Source organism: Stegodyphus dumicola, chromosome 12 (assembly GCF_044657685.1).
Source record: "Stegodyphus dumicola isolate Sdum_Otavi_A_Nest chromosome 12, ASM4465768v1".
In the NCBI taxonomy this organism is placed as follows: domain Eukaryota; kingdom Metazoa; phylum Arthropoda; class Arachnida; order Araneae; family Eresidae; genus Stegodyphus; species Stegodyphus dumicola.
In genome coordinates this window covers 121,126,316-121,144,352 of record NC_140779.1, presented here as the reverse complement: position 1 = coordinate 121,144,352, position 18,037 = coordinate 121,126,316, and the positions used below count along the sequence as shown (strand labels likewise).

At 34.4% G+C, this 18,037-nt stretch overlaps 1 protein-coding gene across 2 annotated transcripts in view; it reads right to left on the bottom strand.

The window, feature by feature from the left end:
• The window catches only part of LOC118185509 (dual specificity protein phosphatase 3-like), a 51,678-nt gene extending 33,641 nt beyond the window's left edge, over positions 1 to 18,037 (bottom strand). Inside the window, exons 1-2 of one of the 2 annotated variants that reach the window (XM_085806897.1) lie at positions 17,891 to 18,037; positions 14,230 to 14,450 (exon numbers count right to left, since the gene is read on the bottom strand). In XM_085806897.1, the coding sequence (XP_085663023.1) occupies positions 14,230 to 14,450; positions 17,891 to 17,923 (254 nt within the window). In that variant the 5' untranslated portion in view covers positions 17,924 to 18,037. Of the gene's footprint in view, positions 1 to 14,229; positions 14,451 to 17,845 lie in introns of both variants that reach the window. The other variant, XM_085806896.1, reaches the window with a different exon arrangement.

Below are 18,037 nucleotides of genomic sequence, written 5' to 3'. Positions count from 1 at the left end.
ATAGCATATGACCTGTAAAGGTACTCAAACACATATTTCATCTCAATTGACAAAACTGCAAAGGAGTTGTCGATTTTTCATGGGGGTGTGGATAAATCAGAAAACACCTAATAAACTCCTAATTACCTTATTTACAGATCTCCTAATAGTAGTTTAATAAAAAATAAAATTTAAATATATTTCTCTTTTTATTATTTAAAATTAATATTTCTTCTCCCCACAGTCTTCTACTTTATGACGATTTCTTTTCATCCATTAGAATATCTGATTAGTTTTTAACTTTTCCCTCTGATGTATATTAATTTCAGTATTTGTTTCACTCAACTCACTTTCATTAAAATTATTTATTATACTTTCATCAACTGTGCATCTTTGATATGGATCATTGTAATTCAATAGTTGTTATAACAAGTGACAACTATACTAACACTTAAAGCACACTTGACTGAGAATTCAAAGTACAGATATTCACTTCCCACACCAAAGAAAAATTAAAAGCAATAAACAACAATTAACTAAGAATTCAGAGATATTTGAAAATAGTCATATTGGTTAGTATATATTTTAGAGTACCCCTTGGATTATCACCAAGTTGTTGTTTCATTTATGATAACCTGAGTAGTTGAATTTTATGGAAATCCTATTATGACCTGATTGGCTGCATGATTGCGGTAAATTTGACTGATGGAAAAATATTTCTAAGGGCTTATTTTTTATTTTTACTTCTGTGAATTTATGTGGCGACTGCAGTACACAGATTCTAGTTTAGATAATTTTAAATAGTTTTTGGATGCTGTCAAGGAATTCTATGTGTCTCACATACCAAAGAAACAGAAATTTTTAAATAAGGTAAGTCAGTTATTTTCTTTCAGTATTGCGTAGATTACATAACATGTATTTCCATTCTTACGTCATTTCCTTGTTTGATTTAAAATGCAGTTTATTGAGATTATATATATTTTGTTTTAATTATGTTTTATTGCATTGTGTTTTTGATGCCATTTTACCGTGAAGGGCGTTGGACGTAAACAGGAATGGTGCCAAAAAATCGCCAATTGGTAACCCTAAAATATATTTTTACCACCATATCTTGCTTACAATAGCTGTTAGTTTTTTTTTTTTTTTTTTTATTGAATGAAAGGATACACATCAGTGAAATTCTGTAAAAAAGAACCGATATTATCTCCGAACACAACTATCTATTGGTGTAATCACTTTCTAGAGACAGATTTCTAGAGAGCCCTTAGAAAGAAAAATGTAAAAAGAAATAGGTGGTGCTGATTAAATTCTTAAATACACTTATGAATTCCCAAACAAACATTTATCTCCACAAGTAAAACAAGTTGTCAATAAGTTCACAGACGGCCTCCAAAGTCACCAAAAAGTTCACGACTTCTCAGCGGATGTGCAGATAATAATATATATATATATATATATATATATATAAGAAAAAAGGGGAATAAGAAAAAAAATATTTCATGCTAAGCCAAAAATCAAGTGTCTTAATTATGCATGGTACATTCTGATTATTTACACCCTGTCTGAAAAGTAAAACAATGTGCCACATCCCTAAAGAGGCAACCCATGATGTCAAAATATATTTATATGCAGCGAATGAATTGCCAATTTCTAACTTCATATTTCTTTCTCAATTAATACAGCCCACTCCCCCCCCCAAAAAAAAAAAAAACTCATTACTCAAAATGTTAGCTATGATTCTATACCCTTCCATTTTCCCAATTCTGTTTTGGAATGTTGCAAATGATGGGAAGTGGAGGTCCAGAATTTCTATTCATAAGGCCCAAGAGCTCTAGTTATACCAATGACTAAATAAAAACTATGTTGAATGATAAACATTTATTTCAGTGTCTGCAATAAATATTCACTAAACAAAAAATTCATTTTTTCATTTAAAATACTATTTTACATTATTACTTAATGCTGATAATGATTAACTATGCATAATTTATCATGTATCTTTATAATATTCATCTATATTGCATTAATATTATGTTATATACAGAATTCATTATCATTTGCATCTTCATGTACCTCTATTAGATTATGAAGCATATTAGCCGTGGTTACAGGGTGCTTGTCAGAGCTATGTTCCAGCTTTTAATCTGAAACAGCTTTCATATATATATATATGTGTGTAAGAAAAATAAAGACTATGTAAAAGATTAAATTAGCAGCGTAAACTAATTTCCCTTATCTATTCTAAAAACAGCAACATCTATTTGTACTGCATCATTTTAAGAAAAATCTATGTCGTATGTCTCTTACGCAATTCTGGTGATGTAAACTGAACTAAAACTCAAGCAGACAATAATAATTTTACAGCAATATTAACTATCCAATCAAAATGCTTCGAGAACCAAAACTAACTCAGTTTGACTTAAGATTTCATCCTGAACATTACGCACTTTCTTTCTACGCTTTGCCTTAGCTGGACTGCAGTCTGTCTGCTTCTTCTTTTTTGCTGCAAATCTGTCAAAAATGTAAGCCTTTTGGAACAGGCACATTTAATGTGCCAAATTGTGTGTAGCTGCAGCATGTTGCTGAAAATAAAACTGAAGATTTAATTTGTCCTCGCCTCCAATTTCCTAGTCATTATTAAGCAACACTTCTATGCCATCAAAATTCATGCTCCTGAATATATTGAGTCGACAGGACACATGTCCTGTGGTTGGAATTCCAGTAGAAATGTCTGCAATAACCAACCATCTCCTCAAACTTCCATGTGTAAATTCATAATGGATATTGAGTATCTGCCAGTCCAAAAGTGCTAATGTCAGTGAAAACAAAGTGTACGATCATAACTTATATATTTTTTAAAAAAAAAAGTGTTTTGAATCATCAGAGTGTGCCTGTGCTTCACAAAAGTGTTATCCTCGAAATTGTGGCTACAATTGTGAAAGCAAATTACTTAATTAATGCCTTCATGTTCTAATCTTCAAGATAGCTTTGGCTCCGTTTATGCGTGCAGGATGAAATCAGCAAGTCAACTACACCGAATCATTCTAAAACAAGTGTACTTAAAGTCAAAAACCATGCTTTGAAATTTAATCCAGCATATGCGGTGATTTAATAAGTGCAACATAATTCAACAGCAATATAAAAATGTGAAAAAAAAATCGAATAATAGATTTCCTGCAAGTGCCTAAAAATGAAATCTAATGAAATCCCTTCAAAATTAATTCAGCGTTTGTTTACAGTAAAATGATGAATGTTTCAGAGTCCTAATGTTTCAAATCATTCCAGTGCTTTCAAGGTCATCGAATTGCATATCTTGATCTGGCTCTTATGCGAATAAATTCACAATTATGGGATTAAATTTACACTTAAAGTAAGTGCCAGAAAATTATTTTTGCTCCTGCTTTTACGTAACTGAATCTACATTGGGAACTAATATTTTTCCCCCTTAATAAATTGGACATTTAAAATGAACACTGATATAAAGAAATATAATTTAATATTAGAAATTTGAATTCTAATAATTTAGTAAAGCAAGTAAAGAAGTCTTAGATTTTTAATTATTTTTAGGGAAAGCTATTGAGATAAATATTTATATTTTAAAAATTTTGTTGAAAATTTTGAATACGAATTTTACAATTATTCTAAAAATGGAGTAGATGTAAAAAATAAGTGAAATTAGTTAAGTAATATGAAATTATGGTAAACACATGTTAAAATTTATGGGTGATTGTGTGTTAAGTATAGAGTATGTTGAGGGAGTACTGGTTCCAAAACAGAGGCCTGTAATTACCTCTGTACAGTTGTTCCTTTTACCCTCTTCATGTAAGATAATGTTGGAGGCTCTCATTTTATGAGTGTGCGTAACTTTTTTTTATATTATTATAAATTTTTGGTTGATCTTTACAATATGGTAACTGGTAGTTTGGCGACATTTTGGAGGCGATAAAGGTTACTACCTGGTACTTTGGTAATAATGTGAGCAGTACTCAGTTCCGATTACGCATTATTTTGTGTGGGGGAAATGAGAGATCATGGGATATGTCATGATATTAATGGACGAATTACGGTTCTTTAATCGGAAAAGGGGGGAATTTGGACAAGTATCTGTGGATGTATATTATTTTGTATTAAGCTTCATTGTGTGTTGTGTGAAGTAGGGTTGAATAATTTTGGGATTGTATGGCGCTGTCTAAAGTGAATTCGAAATTTTTAATACGTTTGTGTGATAATTCAAAAGAATTGGTTGAATGGTGCATGAGTGTAGGTTTAATTGCGGATAAGTATGAATGTCCAAAATGTGGGAATGAAATGAGATTGTGTGAAAGGAAGGATATTACTGATAAGTTTGAATGGCGGTGCAAGAAATCTGGTGAAAATGGACATTTTGTGAAACGGAGTATAAGGAAGGGTACGTGGTTTGCTGAAAGTCGTTTGAGTATGGGTGAGATTTTATTGATTTCTTATTATTGGGTGAATAGATTGCCAGTTGATTATTGGATTTCGGATTTAGAAATTAGTAGTAGGACTGCAGCTGATTGGAATTCTTTTTGTAGGGAAGTGTGCGTGGAATTTTGCGAAAATGATATGGGTATGCTTGGTGGTATGAATGTGATTGTGGAAATTGATGAGAGTAAGTTTGGGAAGCGGAAGTATGAGAGAGGTAGGAGAGTGGAAGAAAAATGGGTGTTTGGTGGGATTGAAAGGGGTAGTAATAAATGTTTTTTTAAGGTTGTGCGAGATAGAAGTAAAGATTGTTTATTTAGTTTTATAAAACAATATATTTTACCGGGTACTATAATTATTTCAGATTGTTGGAAATCATATGAATGTTTGGAAGATGAAGGGTTTAAGCATCTTGCTGTAAACCACAAGTATTATTTTAAAGATCCGGAAAGTGGTGCGCATACCAACAAAATAGAGGGCACCTGGAGTGGTATAAAAAGTGCCATTCCTAGGCATTGCGACAAGGAGAATTTTGCTTTTTATTTAGCGGAGGAAGTTTGGAGGAAAAATTCCGAAAAAAATCGTTCAGTAATTTTATTGAATCCATAATAAAAGTGTATCCACCATGTAAGGAAGATTCGGAAGAAGATTAGGTTAGTTAGACTTTGTTAAGAATGTGAGTAGTATTCAGTTCTGATTACGCATTATTTTGTGTGAGGGAAATGAGAGATCATGGGATATGTCATATGATATTAATGGACGAATTACTGTTCTTTAATCGGGAAAAATCTGGGAATTTTGTATTTGGCTTTATTCTGTGTTGTGTGAAATAGTGTTTGTGAATTTTTGGATCCCATGGCCGTAAGTAAAGTGAATTCGAAATGGGTATTTAGTGGTATTGAAAAGGATAGTAATAAATGTTTTTTAAGGTTGTGCGAGAGAGAAATAAAGATGTTTTATTATGTTATTTATTTTACCTGGTATCTTGCTTTGAAAGATAAGTATGATTTTAAAGATTCTGAAACAGAAGGAAGAAAAGTGTATCCGCCACTTAATCAAGATTCTGAAGAAGATTAGGTAAGTTAGTATTTTTAATTATTTTTATGCATTGTTTTAAATGTAAGGTGGAAAGGAATTTGGTATTATTGGGAGAATTGTTATTAGCAATGATTTAGTTTAAAGTAATTAGGATTGTAAGGTTATTTTTATTAATTTAATGTATGTGCTCATTTATATTTTAAGTAGTGTTTTTGAATTTAATTATATTTTAATGAAATGATAGTTATTTTGTGAATTTTATGTTTGTAGGAATTTGGTACACGTTTAAGTTGAAGTAAACGTGCATGGAAATAATTTAAATATTTGTTATTTGTAATGTATTTAAGTATTTGTAATGCTTGCGGTATGAATTCGTTGGTGACGTGTATAATGTAATAGATGATTTAGAGGTAAAAGTTTTTGGATATTTTATTTATTTTATATGTGGAAATGTTCATATTTGGAAATAGTAAATACTTTTTCGCGATCAGGTAATTTCATATATGTTCTTTTTACCGGGTTTAAAGATTGAGAAAATTGTCATGTATTTTCGTGAAATTTTTCTAATTTATGAGAAAAAAGCAGTGTACATGGATATAGTGAAGAGTGTGCGCAATGCCGTTTTTGTGCAATTCTGGGATGTTTTTTTAAGTAAAAATAAGTCGGCGTGTACATGGTTTATGTGTATGTGTTATTTTGAAAAACGCGCAAGGAGTATGGTATTGTGCACTTTTTCCCAATTTTGCAGTGAATATTTGTCATGATTAAGCAGTTTTGTTTGATAAAATTTCTAGCATAAGTGTAATTCGGCTAGTAGATTGTTGGAAGAAGTGTTCAGGAGATAAAAAGAAAAGAAACATGTCTTTACTTCGTGAAGACAAAATGGCGGCGGGGGAAAAAAAAAATAGAGGGTTGCTGTAGGAGAGTTGGTCACCAAATTTTCGCCAAAAAATCGCCAAGTTACCATAATGTAAAGATCAACCAAATTTTTTATTGTGGAATGTATTAGTGCAGTTCTCAAAGGCCAGTTACCTTATGCAAGGAACGGAGGTCTTTTCAAGTAACTGCCTAGGCACCCTGAGTCACCAGTGCAGAAAACACATAGTTAACTCAAGAGGACAGCCCTATTGATGGATATGTTTGTTTAGAACCATTACGAGGCCTTCCAGTTTGGTAAAATCAGTAACTGTAAATGAAAGATAATAATGGTGAAACCATAATTTCTGAAACTGTTACTCCTATTAGATTTATGGTGTTAAAATATAATTTATCAGTATGGAAATTAGTATCACAAATATTTATGTGCATTACATATAATTATAAGTAATGATTATGTAAAAGTTTATTTTGCGATATTCTGTGATAACAAGAACCTTCCTTGAAGAATTATGATTATGTACACTCTCAAACAAAAAGACTTTTGGACTGAAATGCTGAAAAATTCAATAGGACTCTAAAAATTTAAAACTTATTTAAAAACATTGATATTTATAAATTATACTTTATGGGATCATAATTTTATGATTTATGTTTTTTCATTTGCTAGTACTTTAACGCTTTTTCTTTAAAAACGCTTCTCTGTTGCTACACCTTTTTTTTTTCTTGATGGAAGAGGGTATGTAAGAAAAATAAGCAATATGTAAAAGATTAAATTAGTAGCATAAAATAATTTCCCTTCTCTATTTTAAAAATAGCAACATCTTTTACATATACAGTCAAAAGTCGTTAATTCGGACACCTATGATTCGGAATGATCTATAATCCGGACATCAAAACTAAAAACTTTCTGCGCATGCGCCACGTTGACACATGCGCAGAGGCGTTCACGCGTGCACGTAAGACTTTTTACGACTGCGCATATGAGTGTGCGCAAGTGCAGAATACGTTTTCGCATGCGCATTTTATGTATAATGGACATATAAGCTAAAATTATCTATTTCAGTTAATGTTGATGATTGCGTTGTTCCTTAATTTTCGAATTGGATCCGGCTTATTATTTTTTGCAGACTGTAAGAGCAATTTTATAACAGTAAGCTTAAACTTTCGATTATATCAAATAGAATTTCCGATATATATTTGTTAATATGTAAAGGATCTAAAGCGAAAGTATGTTTTGAAATCCGAAATCTGTTTATCAATTTCACGCTGCTCGGCGGCGGGCGCCTAATGAATTGGAAGTTGATTTGTCAGCACTATCTTCAGCGCAGATGTTTTTATTTTATTTGGCTTATAATTCCTTACCAAATGTAGTATTTCATCTCGATATGCTCCGTCTTTGATATGATTTAAAACAAGTTCCTCGTCATTATAATTCGCTTCCGATAGCGAAGAAAAGTGACAGAGGTTATTGAAAACAAAAAACAAGAAATTATGTCTGTTTAATAGAATTAAAGAGAAAGTATTATCACATGAAACGAAGCAAAACTTAAACAACTTACATTGAAAGAAATGTTTAATAAAGTAAACAAATAAATATTAAGCTTTTTCTTTTTGCAAATTTTGATACCCTTTAGATCATAATTGTTCTTTATTTCATAAATTTCGGTTTCATATTTTTAATTTTAGAATTTCTGCATGCCATCTTACGAGATTTAAACTGATGATCTATAATCCGGAAAAATCGATAATCCGGAATCGCCGAAGTCCCGACGAGTCCGGATTAACGACTTTTGACTGTATTTTATTTTTCTTACAAATATATATTTGGTGGTCGTGTCTGCTTAATGCATGATATAATTAAAGAAAATAAGAGTAGACAATCTCCTATAACAAAAGAATATATTAAATACTAAATTACAATTTAAATTACATTGCAGAGATCAACACAGAGCTCGGAACACAGTTCATGCTACCTTCGCGTACCGTTGTGTGACGAGAAGTCTGAGTGAGTAAAGATGTCGCTTTGCTGCTCCGATTAAGAACTGGATTTTACACGTGGCGCCATCTCATGAATAGAAGTTGAAGTATCTGTTGGAACGCCACAGTACTCCCCCCCCCAAGTACCATCGGTACGTTATAAGTACTTTGGGTTAAATTTAACCTTTCTTCCAGATCTGGTAGTTTTAGGTTGCTCTTTAACGGGATGTAAGCTTTCTTCCGGGAGTGATGTTGATGAGGAAGTTGTTGGATCTTGCATTAGAAATGCTGGTTTGAGACGATCGATTCCAATCACTGATTGTTTACCATTGCAGATGATGGTGAAATGTTTCGGTAATCGTTTGACAACTTTGAATGGACCATCATATGAAGGTGTTAAAGTTGGCTTAATTGCATCGGTGCGCACGAATACGTGCGAAGATGTCTCAAGCGCAGGATGTACAAAATAGCTTGGCTGGTTATGCGAAGATGCTGGGGTTAGCGAGATATTGCTCATGGTCTCACGTAAACGTTGAAGGAATGTTGGAGGGTCGATAACTGGAGTAGATTCTGGGTGAAAGAATTCACCTGGCAGACGGAGGGTTGCACCATATAACATTTCAGCACAAGTGCTACCAATGTCTTCTTTGAATGCTGTGCGAAGACCAAGCAAGACTAGGGGTAAGGCTTCTGTCCAGTGTGTGCTACTGTGGCACTTCAGACCTTGTTTGAGAGATCGGTGAAAGCGTTCCACCATCCCATTTCCAGATGGATGGTATGGTGTTGTGCGAATATGGCGAATGCAAGAAGAGAGGTGAGAAATGCGAACAAGTGACATTGAAATTGTCGGCCTTGGTCAGTAGTGATGGTGGTGGGCATGCCAAATCTTGAAAGCCACTGGGAGATGAATGCTCGAGCTACAGTTTCAGCGGATATATTTTCAATAAGAATGGCTTCAGGCCATCTTGTGTACCGATCAATACAAGTGAGGAGGTAAGTGTAACCATTTGAAGGAGGCAATGGGCCAACCAAGTCTAAGTGTACATGATCAAAGCGTCTTGCTGGAAGGTTAAATTGTTGAATGGGACTGTGAGTGTGACGGGATACTTTACACCGTTGACATCTAATACATGAACGAGTCCATTCTGTGATGTCTTGATTCATCGCTGGCCAGACAAATCTGTCTGCGATCAGCTTTTTGGTGGCACGGATTCCAGGATGTGCCAAATTGTGCAAGGCATTAAACACTTCACGTCTAAAATTGACAGGAATATAGGGACGTATTCTATTGTTCTCTATGTGACAGTAAATTTTAAGCGTTGGATCAATGTGCAGCGGTTGTAACTGAAGGGAGGTTTGTGGATTTGAGATTAGGTTCTTGAGTTCCTCATCATGCAATTGAGCTTTTGCAATTTCAGAGAAATCTGGGGTAGTCCGGTTGATATTGTTTACCCGAGACAAGGCATCAGCGACACAATTATCAGTACCAGAGACATATCTGATATCTGTACTAAACTGGGCGATGAAATCCAGATGTCGAAGCTGACGAGGAGAACATGAGTCAGAGTTTTTTCTAAAAGCGAAGGTTAATGGTCGATGATCGGTGAAAATGATGAAGTCGTGTCCTTCCAAGTTGTGCCGGAAGTATTTAACAGCACAGTACACAGCAAGTAGCTCTCTGTCATATGTGCTGTATTTCCTTTCTGCAGTAGTAAGTTTTCTGGAAAAGAATGCCATTGGGGAAAGTCCTTTAGTGGTATGGGCTTGAAGCACTGCTCCTATGGCCGTGTCAGATGCATCTACCATTATAGAGAGCTGATCACTAGGTGAGTGATAAGAAAGTGTGGCTGCATTTGCCAGATCGTGTTTGCATTGCACGAATGCTGCAGATGCAGATTCAGTCCAAGGGACAGCTCGTTGATCGTTTTTTTTTGCTATTCTTCAGAAACTCATGTAGGCAGGCTTGTGTTTTTGCGGCATTTGGCAGAAAGCGTCGGTAGAAATTTAACATTGCTAGAAAACGCTTCAGTTCAGAGATGGTAGGTCGTTAATTGCTTTGACTCTTTCCGGTAAAGGTTTAACTCCGTTCTGGGTGATAAGACATCCAAGAAAGGAAACTGAGGGTTGACCAAGTACACATTTGGATGGATTTAGTTTTAATCCATGGTCTTTAAGGCGAGTGAAAATCTGACGCAGATGTTTAAAATGTTCTTCCGCATCTGTAGATGCAACCAGGATATCATCAAAATATGGGATGCAGAAATCGAGACCAGACAGTACTTGGTGTATGAAACGCTGAAATGTTTGGCCAGCATTGCAAAGGCCAAATGGCATATATAAGTACTCAAAGAGACCAAATGGTGTAGTCACTGCGGTCTTAGGCACATCTTCAGCATGCACTGGGATCTGATGATATGCTCTGGCAAGATCGAGGGTAGAAAATATGTTTGTTCCATGAAAAAGATGGGTACAGTCTTGGATATGTGGGACTGGATATCTGTCAGGGACTGTGACGGCATTAAGTCGACGATAATCTCCACAAGGCCGCCAGTCACCATTAGACTTTTTAACCATGTGAAGTGGACTGGCCCATGGGCTTTTAGATGGGCGAATGGTTCCCTGTGCTAGCATGAATTCAAATTCTTTGCGAGCAGCTTTTAGCATCTCTGGAGAAAGACGACGAGGCTTGGAAAATACAGGTGGGCCATGTGTTTCAATGTGATGATACACTTCTGGCTGATGAGTATGCTGCCCTGATTTGGATGGGTTTAAAATGTCAGGGAATTCTGCCAATAACCAATGAAACCGTGTGCTGCCCAATAAAACACTTATGTTGGTAGGTACGTTTGATATGTGAGAAGCTTGGCCCTGTGATGTCAGCTGAGTTGTAGCATCAATTAAGCAATTATTCTTGACATCCACTAGAAGGTGGAAATGTGTCAAGAAGTCGACACCAATAATTGCTTGAGTTACATCCGCAATAATAAAAGGCCAGTTGAAAGTCCGGCGCAAGTTTAAATCAAGTGTCAATAGTTTGGTGCTGTAGGTTGCAATTTGGGTACCATTGGCTGCATACAGTATTAAGTTTATTAAGTTGGTGAGCATTTGTTTTAGTTCTCGGGAGCACTGATATGTCAGCTCCAGTATCTACTAGAAAACATAACTGAGTTGAACGATCAGCCAGTACTATTCTGTCGATGTGGCGGACATTCTGTTGGCCAGCAGAAGACCGCCCATTTAGTTTCCCGCTTGTACAAAAGTGCATGGAGGGGCACACTTGCGAGCTTGAGAGCCAAAATGCATATGATAAAAACATATGCCACTTGTGGGTTCTTTGTACTGCGTTCGAGTATTGTGACGAGATCGATTCCTGCTTCGAGTACGAAATTTATTACGTGGGCCCTGATTTGATCGATTATATCTCCGTGAAGCATGAAGACTTGTAGAGAGTTCAGATACTTTTTTGGTCAATTCAGCCACTTGTTGTTCGAGGGATGAACTGGAAGGTGCAGCATTAGCAGCACTGACATAAGCTGGAGTAACAAGTTCATTAATTTTGTCAGCCATTGCTGCTAAACGGGTTAGATCTTCATTGGAAGCAGCAAGAATTATTTGTATGTTATTAGGGAGACGCGAAAGCCATAGTGACTTCAACAAGTTGTCACTAAAATGGCTTCCTGCCAGATCACGCATTCGTGACAGCAAGTATGAAGGTCGCTGATCTCCAAGTTCAAGTCCTTGTAGTAAAGTACGTATTTTTGAAGATTCACTTTCTGAATAGATTTCAATGAGCCGCTGTTTCAGTTTGGAGTATTTATCACAATCAGGTGGTTTGAGAATTAAGTCATGCACTGAATTCAGAATATCAGACTCAATTGCTGCAACTACGTGGTTGAATTTTGTAGAATCCTCACTAATGCGAGTGATAGAAAATTGTGCTTCGATCTGAGCGAACCACAATGAAGGATTATTTTTCCGGAAAGGCGGTGGCTTCACCGCAACGCGTGTGATTTGTGTTTCTGGTGGAATATCATCAGGCATACTGATAGATAATTTTCACTTTAATTAATAAACACTTATCAGCACAAATATTGTAGCATGAGGATACACTATTGATATTTTACCATGATAACAATAAATATTTTAACCATGCAGAAAAATTTACGTAACGATACACACTCAAATAAGACAGGGTCAGTAATTACACACACAAATAATATTTAACCGAAATGCATTTGAAAAGAAACCCCTATTTGAGAAAAAAAAAATGATGCGTTAATTTTGTATTGCACACGCACAAAATCACCACTTCACACTGCTAAGGCACTTTCGAAGGAAAAAGGAAATCACTCCTGTAGCACATGGGAAAACAATTCACTACTTTCGAACACTGAGAAAAGAATTTTGCCGTAGCACGTTGCACAAAAGTTACTGATGTAGCACATTTAGCAAAAATCACTGTTGTAGCACATTTGTCGTTGAATGATCGAAGAATTATTGCACGACTGGCGAAGTCAGCGGAACGGAACAGATCACATTGATGATTTGCTGAAGCTCCTTGCGATGATATGCACGACTTTGAAAAAAAAAACACAAGCAATATATATCAATACATCTATAAATAATTGAAGGGGTACGTTGTAGCATACGTTTAATGTCCATATCCGTTGTTATTTTTAGTCAGTTCTTCAGAATGCCTTGGATGCACGTGGCTTAGGGTCGTTGAAAATCCATTGTCAGTAGCGTGCTCAGTCAAAAGGTCACCACTTTTGGTGGTCGTGTGTGCTTAATGCATGATATAGTTAAAGAAAATAAGAGTAGACAATCTCCTATAACAAAAGAATATATTAAATACTAAATTACAATTTAAATTACATTGCAGAGATCAACACAGAGCTCGGAACATAGTTCATGCTACCTTCGCGTACCGTTGTGTGAGGAGAAGTCTGAGTGAGTAAAGATGTCGCTTTGCTGCTCCGATTAAGAACTGGATTTTACACGTGGCGCCATCTCATGAATAGAAGTTGAAGTATCTGTCGGAACGCCACATATATATATACATATAAATTTAAACAAATTTAAATTTTAACAAACATGTATATATGTAAAAAAGCAAATTTAAAGTTAAAATAATTAAAAAATATGCAAACATATAAAAGATTTAATTTTCGAACTAATCTAGAATATCATTTAAATTCAGATAGCATAAGAAAATCAAGTGCAAAACCAAACCATGAAAATAAATTCACCAATTTAGCAAATTAAAATTAATATTAAAATTAATCTAATTTTTTTTTTTTTAATGCATAAGATAATGACTGTTGAGCAGGCAGGAGACAGACTTATCAAGGGAAAGTTGCCTCCAAACTAACTCTCCAATCATTCAATTCGTGTTTCGTCATTCATGCAGGCAAGGGTAAAAGTCAAAACCAAAAGTAAAGAATGAAGAATGTCCAAAAAGAAATACCAATAAAGTGGTACCTTTAGAAATTAGCAATTAAAAATTAAAGTTCTAAAAGGAAAATACCAATGAAGTTTTTTTAAGAAATAAGTAATGAAAAGTCAAGTATTAAATTAAACGTTTTAAAAAAATTAAATTTTTTAAAAAATTAATTTTTTAGAAAAATTAATTTAGAAACCAATGCATTTTAGAAACCCTTGTCTACAGAAACCTCTCCGACATGAATATGCATATCAATAAAAAGAAATTAAAAAGGAACTAGACATAATTTATATAAACCAATAAGAAACAAAACGAACTAATTTATAATTTAAAAATATAAAAATTTAAAAATATATATACTTAAAATATGATTTATATATAGAAAATACTTAAATACTACATAAAAAATATTTAAAAAATACTTAAAGCTAGTATATATATACCAAAGGTAATAAAATTACAATACTTACTCATCGCCAACAAATATATTTGGATAGACTTCATCACAGTCTACACCACAAATTAACTCTTTAGTCATTTCACATGCTGGTTGTTGAATAAATCTTGGAATCCAAGTATAACCAATAGTAGACTTTGTAGGTGGATTTGTCTCATGAATAACTTGAAGTAAAGCTTTAAGTGGATCAAGAGGAGAAGCTTGATTTGCCATATTGTTACTTAGCAAAGGAACCTAATAAATGAAGTCGTTTATTTTAAAAAGTATTCATAAAAATAAGTTTAAAAGAAACTAAAAACATGAGCACTGATTTTGGGAAATATGAAGGAAAAATGCTTTAATTTTCATTCACTTATAAGCACAAAAACAAAAATTTATACAATTATATAAATGAAAATACTTATTATGACATGTATTATATGTACATATTGTGATATATATCTGGTTATAATGAAAGTTTTCTGCCAAAAAGTGTTCTTAAAAAGTTAGAAAGAAAACATGAAAGCAGTACCTTTAGTACAGGAAGCCACCCAAATCAATAACCACCCAAATCTATAATTTTCTGCTAACACTTTGGCAGTTTCTCAGAGCCTTTGGCCCAGAAACTTGGTGGCTGCAAATCCAAAAGCAAATCAAACTGATTTTGGACATCCTGTGCAGAATGGATGATAGCACCAGCAAGATGTAGCTGCAGGTGTGAAAAACGTAGAAGTCTGAAGGAGCGATGTTGGGGCTACATCACAGATGTGGCAAAAGATCCCATTCAAGTGCATACGAAGTCTAGTTGGCAAACACAGACACATCTGGCTTTGCATTATCTTGATGGAACATTACCTTCTTGCCCGCAACTCGGTTCAACACTTTTCCTTAATAGCAGCGTCAACGCAAACTAGCATCTAGCTGTACACCTTACTGTTGAGGGTTTTACCTTTTTTCTGATACTCTTTGTGGATAATACCATGACAATCCCACTAGATACAAACCATGATCTTTTTGTCAGTCAAATTTGTGCTTTGAAATTGTGCTTTATGATGTTACCAATGAGCTCTCGGGTGCCAACCAACCTCCTTTTCAGACTGTGTTGTTGAAGTAAATCCACTTTTCATCACAACTGTAGATCTGGTCCAAAATTTTGTCCTTGTATTGATATTGGAGTAGATTAGTGCAGACCCAGACATGTATGTCCTTATCTGCTTCAGTCAGCTCAAGCGGCACACAGCAATTGAACTTGCACACCCAAACACATATGTCCTTATCTGCTTCAGTCAGCTCAAGCGACCCCCTTGCGATTGAACTTGCACAATTAATGGGCATAGTACTAATGTCGAATTTCTTAACAAGCTCTCGAGTGGCTGGATACTGATCTTCTTCCACAAGTTCTCGCAGGTGGACCTAATCAACATCAGTAGTCTGGCCAGAGTGCTCTGCTTCATGAATGTCATAGTCCTTGTTCTTGAACTTCTGGTACCAAACCTTTACAGAGTCATATGATACAACATTAGTAGTTAAAACTATACACATGATTTGGTGACATTCTGCAGCTGATTTTTTGCAAATTACGATATTTTTTACAAATTTCACAACACAGTGTTCTAAAGCATGTGTCTTTCTTTCAAATGCCAAAAATCACTTGACAAAACATGATTAAACATGGCAATGTGAACTACTTGCACAGCCAATATTTGCAGTGGAGAGAAACTTTCATTAATACCCAATATCCTGTATACTTATTATGCACATGGCTTATTCACAATTATATTACTTTCAAGTTTTGTATTTTTAAAAAGTAATCAGCATTGGCAAAAATCAATAGCTTTCATCTATCACAAAATCTGTATTTAAGATGTGATAATACACATACTTTCTTAAGAAAAATAATACATATTTACTATATATGTGGGGAAAAGCTGAGAATGCCACTGCAGCCTGTTTTGTCTTTTAATAGCTACTAATCACAGGACAAAACTATTAATATTCTGCAGCTTTATAGCTGCCACAATGCAAGACACTGGCAGGTCCTGTGTCAGCAAAAAAAAAAAAAAAAAAAAAAAAAAAAAAAAAAAAAAACTGCATATTGTAATAAGGTTAGTAATTCCGATCACTTTCCCAAGTATTTGATTATTACAGTCTCGTACGAAAATAAGTATATTTTCAAATGGAATAACAAATTCAGTTCAGTGGGATATGATGCAAATTTAAAAATTCAATAACCACATTTGACAAGCTGGTCATTTGAGTATTGCAAAACACACAAGTGCTAGCTGCCCTAAGGCAAAGGATGGTTCCATGAAGGTTTTCCTAAGCGAAACTAGTTCGCATTCATAGGAGTTAAAAAAACAACAAAAATGAATATACAGCAAGTCCGTTCTCCCAGATTAAAATTCGAGATGAGTCATATGAATGGCTAAGTGATTACGACTACTAAATGCTGGGAATTTGACCTCAGACAAATAGACCCACTAAGTAATTGGTTATTATGATTTTCCCCATGAGTAATGTAAATTTGCAGTCATTTCCGTTCGAAAGGCCTCCATCAAGGTATTCCTACCTCTAGGCAGATGGGCCTTACATGCTTTGCTATATTCTAATAACATAACTCGGAACAAACTAGCAGTACTCATCAGTCTTTGACTTCTTGATCAGTACAGTGGCAGGTAAAGTGCAGAATCGCCCACTTATTTGTTTGGCGCTTTTTACAAGGGTAAAAACAACTGGGTTTTTGTCAATTTTCTTTTATTTTTTAAGTGAAAATAGGTCATTGTGTACATAGATAAAGTCAAGGGAGTGCGCAGTGCCATTTTTGTGCAATTCTGAGATTTTTTTTAAGTGAAAATGGGTCAATGTGTACATGGATACAGAGTATGTGCAATTCTTAAAAACGCACCAAGCAGTGGGTGATTCTGCACTTTCCCCACTGTGGCTACATGCTTGTCAAAACCATCAAAAGGTTTTTAATCAGTAGTGGCCTTATCATATCATAAAACATATCTCTAATTATAATTGGACAGAGTCAAGTCTTATTTGAAAACAAGTTACAGTACTGATAATAATTTCATTCCAACAAACAAAATAATTAATGTTAGACCACAAAAAACTGAGTATTGACAAACAAAAGAAATTTGTACAATTATCATGAATAATATCAGTGTGAACCAAAAATAACTATGTGCTTATAACATTTACTTACAAAATACTTAATTTTACAGAAAGTACCAAGAATGGGAAAATATTTTTGCATACAACTTAGCTATACACAATCTACAAATTAAGATTAATTTCAGGAATGGGAAACATATCACTGTGATGTCTTAATGCTAATACTGGAAAAGTAAAATATAAAATATGCATTCATAACGATTTCAAAGCTGGAAATGAGATAGAATGTTGACTTTATCATCTTCCAGCTGATCTTAATTATACATTTTATTCAAACCAATTAGTTATTTTTCTGTTGAAACACGAATTCTCGGGAAATACAAAAGTGAGCTCAACGCATTTTCAGTAACTTGTAAAGGAATTTAAAAAAATCCTGAATAGCTCCCTTTATAAAAGTAATATAAACTAAATAATTAAAATTATTTATGTAACTTTATACTAAAAGAAACTTTCGACTTCCAGCCAATAAGTACTTTTTTAGCATAAAATATGTAGTTAACTATATGGAAAATCATGACCTTTTTAATCGCAAATTTAAACCATCGCCTCATTAGAGGTCGGAAAGCCCAAACAAGGAGAGAAATTCAAACTAATTTTTTTTAGACAGATTATATGTGCTGCACCTAATCCTGACGTCTTTTAACCCACAGAACTAAGGCAAGCGC